Here is an 8,885-nt window from a genome sequence, read left to right on the forward strand (position 1 = left end):
ATCTTCTTCCATTGAAATTGTTAGAAAACCCAATAAAATTGACTTAAATAAAAAATGAAACATACTGATTCAGGTAACTGAAAATACTTGATCTGGAGCAGAGCAGCCCCAGGAACACAGATGATGTCATCAGGCTACAGGCTTTCTTTTTATAATTGAGATAGAATTGACATTGAGATATAGGTAATGTTGTATAAGTTTAAGGTGTCCAATGTGGCAATTTGATACATGTATATACTGCAGTATGATTACCACTATAGTGTTAGATAATGCCTGCATCTCCTCACACAGTTATTATTTCCTTTTTGTAGTGAGAACATTTAAAACCTAGCCTCTTAGCAACTTTGAAATACCTATAAGTTGCTAACTATAATCACAATGCTGTGCATTAGATCTCCAGAACTTAACCATCTTCTAACTGCAAGTTTGTGGCCTTTGGCCCACATCTCCCCAATTCCAACATCTCCCAGCCCCTGGTAACCACTATTCTCTCTGTTTCTATGAGTAAGGCTGTTTTACTAGTAGAGTCCACATATAAATAATATTATACCATCTTTCTCTGTCTGACTTATCTCATTTAGCACAATGCCCTTAAGGTCCATCCATAATTCAAATACCAGGATTTCCTTCTTTCTTATGACTACATAATATTCGTGTGTGACACTTTTTTTATCCATTCATCCATGATAGCCCCTTAACTTTTCCCATATCTTGACTATTGTGAACAATACTGAAATGAACATGGGAGTGCAGATATCTCTTTGAAAGAGTGATTTCCTTTCTTTTGGATTTATAGACCCAGACATGGGATTGCTGGATCATAAGGTAGCTATTCTTTCCCAGGATTGCTTTTGCTATTCAGGGTCTTTGTGGCTCCATACAAGTTTTAGGATGGTGTATTCTATTTCCGTTTTAAAAAAATGCCATTGGAATTTTGATAGGGATTGCCTTGAAGCCAGTCTTTCTTCATCTATTTCTTAAGAGTCCTCTGGTTTGTCTCTACTCCTCATAGTGGCATCAGATGCCCCAGGTATAAACTCAAATGTCTATCAGGAAGAAAGAGCATCCTTAAGTATCCCAGTTACCAGATAGTGCAGCCACCTGCAGCTGCTGTGAGAGTTGGCTGCTAATCACTCACAGCTACAGTCTTCTCTGACGTATTGACATCAACCAAGGAATCTGCTTCTCCCAGAAATGTCTAGGGGGTTACACCTCCACATCTTGGGGGCAGTCCACAGTCAATGAATAATTGACATAGGCTATAAAAGGCCAACTCCCTTGCCTAAAGGCAGAACTGAGCATGTGGTATAATTCATACTCCAGAGTTCCTCTAAGGATGAGACCAAAGCTAGATTCCAACAGAGACTGCATCTTTGCTTATTTATTTTCTGTACCCTTCACTCCTTTACAGGTTTCTTCTGAGAGCACTCCCTCCATGAAACACTTTCCCAAAAATCTCTGTCTCTGGTCTTTTTTAAGAAACCCAACCTAAGACACAATATTATATTCAGACTAGAGGCCCAGTGCATGAAAATCATGCACAGGGGTGAGGGGGGACCCTCAGCCTGGCCTGTACCCTCTCCTATCTGGAACCCCTTGGGAGTTGTCTGACTGCCAGGGATCAGGCCTAAACTGGGAGTAGTACATCCCTCTTGCAATCTGGGACTGCTGGCTCCTAACCGCTCACCTGTCTGCCTGCCTGATCGCCCCTAACCATTCTGCCTGCCTGCCTGCCTGATTGCCCCTAACCGCCTCTGCCTGCCTGCCTGATGCCCCTAACTGTTCCCATGCTGGCCTGGTTGCTCCTAACCACCCTCCCCTGACGGCCTGATCGCCCCTAACCATTCTGCCTGCCTGCCTGCCTGATTGCCCCTAACCGCCTCTGCCTCAGCCCTGCCACCATGGCTTTGTCCAATAGGACGTCTGGAAGGACGTCTGGTCTATCTGGTCTAATTAGAATATTACCCTTTTATTAATATAGATTCCCCCAAGGAAGAAAGGTAATAAATACTCTACAATCACCCATTTCCACAAGTTCCCCAGGGGAGGTTCCATGGAATACTATTATTATGGCATATTCAATCTCCTTCTCTACCTTGTCCCCAATTGCCACTCTCCCTTGTAAACCACTCCAGGGAAGATAGAATTGTCAGTTCTACCGAAAGTTCTGCTCTATGGCTGCCTCCCTTCTTTGTAATATATTCTTGCATCATTTGACATCTACAGTTGCAAAAACCACCCTGGCCTTGCTGAATGCTTGTTAATTACCAAAAGGGTTTATCCCAGCCATATCACTTTGGAGTGAATGGGTACAGTAAATGGCCTCTCTGACTGCCCTCTTGCTGAAAAACTTCTGTTCCTACATTAATGAATGGATGAACACATACAGGGCAAAGGGCGATTCTCCTGAGAGGACTGAGTGTCTCTGGAAGGAGAATACAAGTTATTAGAAGGAAACAAGGCTGATTCTCCAGAAACACGCAGTCTAGCTGGGGAGATGAAACAACCAAGGAACAGCCATGAACAATGTAAGGCAAGTGGAACCAAGTGCCAAACTGTGTGGTGTTAACAAAGGGAGTACAGGCTTCAGAGACCAGGGAAGACATGCAAGCTGAAATAGCCAGAGAAAGCTGCCAGTAGAAACTCTGGAAATAGATCTTTACAGAAGGCTAACTAACAAGCTACTCTGCATATAGATTCAAATGAGTCATATTTATACCACCCTAGCCTCATTCCCTCCTGAACCAATAATTCTTCCTTATGAAATTCTGAGCAGACAACAGAGCTAGGTTTCAGCGGCTGCAACAAGACCTGACATCAGGTCTAAAGATGGATGCAGGTGAAAGAGAACTTCACACAGTCCTCAGATCTGAGTTCCGGTCCTGGCACTAGCACTGATGAACTGGTACAGCGGGAATTTGAGGGCCACTGGCAAAGAGGAACCAAGTTCATTCATATCCTATAGAAACTGCAAATGAGCTTTCTGACTAATGAGACTTACAAGTTGCCACAAAATCCCACAAGATTTCTGTTTTCTTAGCAATATTTTTATTTTTCAATTACAATTGACACACAATATTATATTTATTTCATGTGTAGAGCATAGTGATTAGACACTTATATAACTTACGAAGTGATCACCCTGATAAGCCTAGTACCCACCTGGCACCACATATAGTTATTACAATATTATTGACTATATTCCCTATGCTGTACTTTACATCCCTGTGACTGTTTTCATAACTGGCAATTTGCACATCTTATTCCCTTCCCCTTTTTCACCCATTTCCCCAACCCCCACCCTCTCATCTGGCAACCATCAAAATGTTCTTTGTATCTATGAGTTTGTTTCTGTTTTGTTTGTTCATTTATTTCCACATGATTTGTTTTTAATCCTCTCAGATGTGTGGAGAAGATGAGATAATAAGCTCCTGCTGAAGTGTGTTCTCCCAGATAAGACTGGCTTTTCCCAAGAGCCATGGGGGCTGTCCCAGGTGCTGATTTATGATTCTGGAATAACATTTGTGCTCACTGCCTCCCTCCCACAAGACCATCCCCAAAAGCACTTTAAATACCTCACTGGTTTTCTTGGTTAAAATCTGTCAGCTACATTCATCTATTTGAGCAATACTAGCTGCTTTCTACAAAATGCTTAAATTACCTTGAATTACTTTGATTCCAAACCTAAGATAAACCCAAATGGATTATTTCATCAGGTAATTAAGATGGAATTGTGACCTTGGTAACGTAGACAGGATACTGGCTCTGAAGTAAGGTTTGCACAAACTAGGGAAGGTGAAACTGGGCAGAGAATCTGGTCATTGTCATTGTAACTTGTCATTGAATGGGACTGTGTCCAAACTGGAATTTTAGCTCTTGCATAAAATATACAAGTAAGATTGGGTAGAATTTTTTAAATCTATAGATGTAATCTCTTTAGACTTGTGTGTCACCAGGTAAATTTTAGAAAATATAAACACTTTCATGGGACAAGAGTGTGGTATTGGAGTGCAATATTTAGACAAGGGACATTACTGTAAATTGTGGTACTGCCTATAATTATGCTAGAGGTGGGATTGATCATATGTACTATAGCTTTGGCCTTAGAATAAGACAGAAATGAGTTAGAATCTGGGCTTTTTCGATGACTAATCATGTCATCCTAGGCAAGTTACTTAACTATTCCAAGTTTTAATTTTCTTCAGGACAAAATAATACCTTTATCACGGGGTCATTGTGTGGGTTATGTAAGATAATGTATGTAGAATGTTTAACATCCTGATCGGCACATAGCAGGTGCTTAATAAATGACTACTAATATTAGGAAGAGCAGCACACCATAGTGGTTCAGCCCCACAATTCTTGGATCCAGGAGACCAAGATTAAGATCTAAACATCTTGTTTTTCTAGCTATGAAACCTCAGGTAAAATGCTTAATGTTTCTAAGTCTCATTTTCTTCAACTGTAAAATGAAGATAAATATTTCACTCTCAAAATGTTATTGTCAAGTTGAAATGAAATAAAGCTTTTCAAGTGCTTTACATGCTACCTGAGTCAGGTCAATAGCTCAGTAAATGTTAACAATAATATTTTGAGACACCAATCTCAATAAGGTGAGGAGAAATTTTGTTGAGCTCCTTCATTCTCCCCAATGAACTCAACCTTTGGAGGCAAGAGAAAGAAGAGTTTGGGATAGGTTTCAAGTTAAAGTAAGCACAAGGTTTAAGGGCATCTCTTTCCTGAAGGGTTCCTCTAGGTAAGACTGTCGCTTTTTCCAGACTCTCTCCAGAGATCTCATATTTTTCTACATTACATATTATAATCAAAACATTTTACAAGTGAGGATGTCAATCCATGTGTCCCTTGGCCTTCTTAAAATGTCTACTGGTCATAGACCTTGGCTTTTCCTCTTGAAAACTGTTCTAAGCTCAAGGAACCTGTTGCTGCCCTCTACTTTGGGCCCATCCAAGCTACTGGCACCCCAAACCCTTTCTTAAATAAAATCATACAAAACTGGGTGCCACCATTCTGGTCCTGAAATTTTTCCTTCTGGGAAATATTCTGGAAATTGACTTTCTGAAAAATAAACACACTCTACCAAATTAGGTAAAAATCCCCTTAGGTTTTCAAAAATCATGATTATGTTTCCATTTTATTATTGAGAAAACTTGGACTTTAATTTGGTTAAGCAGTTTTCCTAAGAACATAACAAAGGTGGGATATGGCCCAACTAAGACTATCTTAACCTTAAAAGGAGAAAGAAGAAAAGACATGAACTACCAAAAAAAAAACAAACGAAAAAAACCTCCAAAATCAAACTTAATCTTCTTCTCCCATGGAAGTTGAGTATTTGCCTAATAGTCTTAGAGGTGCTGTGATTTTAAAAGTTGAGACTTGGGTCTATAAAACATGTAATTCTTTTTTCTGTAGGAGGACAGCATGTTGTGGCAGAAAAAGCATAGGATTTATGGTGAGAAAATACCAGATTTAAGTACTGATTCTGTTTCTCCAGGTGTGTGGCAAGTTAACCAACTTCCTTCGCCTCTGTAAGCCTAACTTTGGTCATTCATAAAATAGTCCTGGCTACACCCAATTTGTGGGGCTGCTGGAAGGATTAAAGCTAATACATGAGGTGGACCTGGCATACATGTGGCACAAACCCAGTGTGGCTGCATCTGTAGCCCTGTGACCTGCCACCTTATCTCTGGTCATATGCACTAAACAATCTTGTCCCTAAATTAGAGGGAACGTCTGGAACTTGCCATGAGATGGACAGAGAGTAGACTATGACAATTTCAGAATTAGATGTTGAGAAAGATGTTAAAATTAGTCAAGTTTTCTTATGAGTTAAAAGTAGGAAGGATATGGTTATCCAAAAAACTACAGGGAGATGTTATGATTCCAGTCATCATAAATATGAAATAAAATGTAGAGAGCAGAACGAATTGATAGCAAAAAGCACAGAATATGCCATCAAATCAAAATCATTAGCCTTCAGAACTCAGATCTTCCACTTATTAAACTAGGTGGCCTAAGACCAATTTATCTCCCAGAAGTTGAAATTCCTCATTGGTAATAAATACATAAATAGATAGAGGATAGAGAGATGATAGATGATAGATAGATGATAGATAGATGATAGATAGATAGATAGATAGATAGATAGATAGATATAGATAGATGGATGGAATAAGATAATAGCAGCTGCTTGAAAGTCATCCAGCCTGTGCTGCTGAAGTGGGTTGGAGGGAGCAACCCAAGAAGGTTATGTTTTATATAATATGTCAGCGTCTGTCTCTCACTAATGACCCCTGATTAGAGCTGAAGGAAGCCCCCAAATCAAGAGTGGACAGAAAGAGTTTTAGTTATCTTTTTATTAATATGATGTGATATAACTGGCAAAAACATTGTGTAAGTTTAAGGTGTACAATGTGTTGATTTGATACATTTATATACGACAATATGATTACCACCATAGTGTAAACTAACATCTCTATCATGTCACATAATTATGATGTCTTCTTTGTGGTGAGAACAATTAAAAACTAGTCTCTTGGCAACTTCAGAGTTTATAATACAGTATTGTTGATTATAATCATTATGCTGTGCATTAGATCCCCAGAACATATATATTCTAGCTACAAATTTGTAGCCTTAAATAACATTTAATATCATGTGACTAAGCAATTTTGACTACATGATTAATTATGTAATTAGAAAAAATATATCAACAGATAAGATGAGGGAATAGTCAATATACAGAGCAGATTCATCATCTCCCAACTTCTGAAAGGTTTTCATGAGCAGAAATTAAATTGTCATGATTGTCTGAAAGGTGTAAAAACTAAGCCAATGTGTGGAAGATAAAGGTAGAGAGAATCCAGGTTCAAAAATAGAATTAACAAGTAGAGCTGTTCACAGATGGAGGCTCACCCAGCAGCTTATGACCACGTGGAGAGTATGTGGTAGAGGAGACTCCAGCATCCAATGGGGACTAGAACTGATGCTGAATAGATTCTTTCCAAATCTAAATCCATGTGTCTCTTATCTTCACAGAATTGTCCAAATATAAACCAAAATTTGTTTGAATCAAAGCACCAGCTCATGGCTCAGTTCCAAAAATACAGGCCAAGAAGAATCAGCCAGGTAAAGGATTTCTCAAAAACAAGCTCAATAAATTCGCCTGAAAATATAAACCTAACCTCCAGAGAAAGAAACTGTATTTCAATTCTACGGCTTTCTTCTTCTTTATTTTATTCTCATCCAGAGTTCACATTGAATTCATGGCCAAGAATAATCTCACCACAGTAACCGAGTTCATTCTCATTGGCTTTACTGACTACCCCAGGTTGGAGAGTCTCCTCTTTCTGGTGTTTCTGAATTTCTATATAGTCACCTTTCTGGGGAATGTGGGGATGATTATTCTGATCCAACTGGATGTCCAACTCCACACCCCAATGTACTTCCTCCTGAGTCACCTCTCCCTTCTAGATGCCTGCTACACCTCAGTCATCACCCCTCAGATTTTGGCCACACTGGCCGCAGGCAAGACGGTCATCTCCTATAGCCAATGCGCTGCCCAGTTCTTTTTCTTCACCATTTGCGCAGGTACAGAGTGTTTCCTGCTTACGGTGATGGCCTATGACCGCTGTGTTGCTGTCAGCAACCCACTGCTCTATACTGTAGCCATGAATCCCAGAATCTGCTGGAGGTTAGTGGTGGGAGCCTATGTCTGTGGGATATCAGGGGCCATCCTGCGAACCACATGTACCTTCACCCTCTCCTTCTGTGATAACAATCAAATCAACTTCTTCTTTTGTGACCTCCCACCCCTGCTGAAGCTTGCCTGTGATGACACAACAAACACTGAGATTATCATTGTCTTCTTTAGCAACTTTGTGATTTTAGCCAATGCCTTGGTCATCCTGATTTCCTACCTGCTCATCATCAAGGCCATTTTGAGAGTGAAATCTTCAGGTGGCAGGGCCAAGTCTTTCTCCACATGTGCCTCCCATCTCACTGCTGTAATTCTTTTCTTTGGGACTCTCATCTTCATGTATCTGCGGAGTGGCTCAAGCAAATCCCTAGAGGAAGACAAGGTTGTATCTGTCTTCTACACTGTGGTTATCCCCATGCTGAATCCTCTGATCTATAGCCTGAGAAACAAGGATGTGAAAGCAGCCTTCAAAAGGGTCATTGGTAGATTCCAGGTGTTTTGGAACATGTACATCTGAGTGAGAGGACCTCTCCTTGGACCCATTTTCTTCCCATATCAATATAGTCTAAGAGACACCAACATTATATGCAGCCTCTACCCACCAACAGAAGGAAGGTAGATAGGAACCATGAGGCACACAAGAAAAAAATGCAAATGTGGTAACATTTGTTTCCAGCAACCCTATAGTACTTTCTTCTTCTCCCCATCTCCCACCTCAGATCCATTCCTAGAACTCAAAAGTCTCATGTTACACTCTGACATCATGATTTATAGAATCTCCGGGGCCTGAGGTGCCTTCAGTTTTTCTCTTTCCACCCCATTAATTATTTTTTTTCTTTTAATAGCTGAATAGCTTTTAATTCTTTTCTTTTGGTTATCTTAGCAAATAGGGCATGTTGTACTGGTATAAGATAAAACTGAGTCTCTAAATGGTCAAAGGAGGGGATTGTTTGATAAACAGGCTTTCCTCTTCACCATTCTAGAGACTTGGGTCACCCCCCACCACTTTCCAGGGATGTCTTCCTTCTTGCTAGTGCCAAAAGAATAGAATTTCTAAATTTGTAAATTGCCTTCCCACTTGAACACTCATTGATTTTGGGTTCCTGCTTTAATGCTACTCTGACATCTTCAAGATTAACTAAACCATCTTATCCTTTGGGGCTGTCTG

At 40.1% G+C, this 8,885-nt stretch overlaps 1 protein-coding gene across 1 annotated transcript; it reads left to right on the forward strand.

The window, feature by feature from the left end:
• Positions 1-7,283: 7,283 nt before the first annotated feature.
• Positions 7,284-8,234, forward strand: LOC103302334 (olfactory receptor 9I1). The gene has a single exon (XM_008159395.3). The coding sequence runs from the start codon at positions 7,284-7,286 to the stop codon at positions 8,232-8,234; it is 951 nt and encodes a 316-aa protein (XP_008157617.2).
• Positions 8,235-8,885: the final 651 nt, after the last annotated feature.

This window comes from Eptesicus fuscus, chromosome 13, assembly GCF_027574615.1.
Source record: "Eptesicus fuscus isolate TK198812 chromosome 13, DD_ASM_mEF_20220401, whole genome shotgun sequence".
NCBI classification, from domain to species: Eukaryota; Metazoa; Chordata; class Mammalia; order Chiroptera; family Vespertilionidae; genus Eptesicus; species Eptesicus fuscus.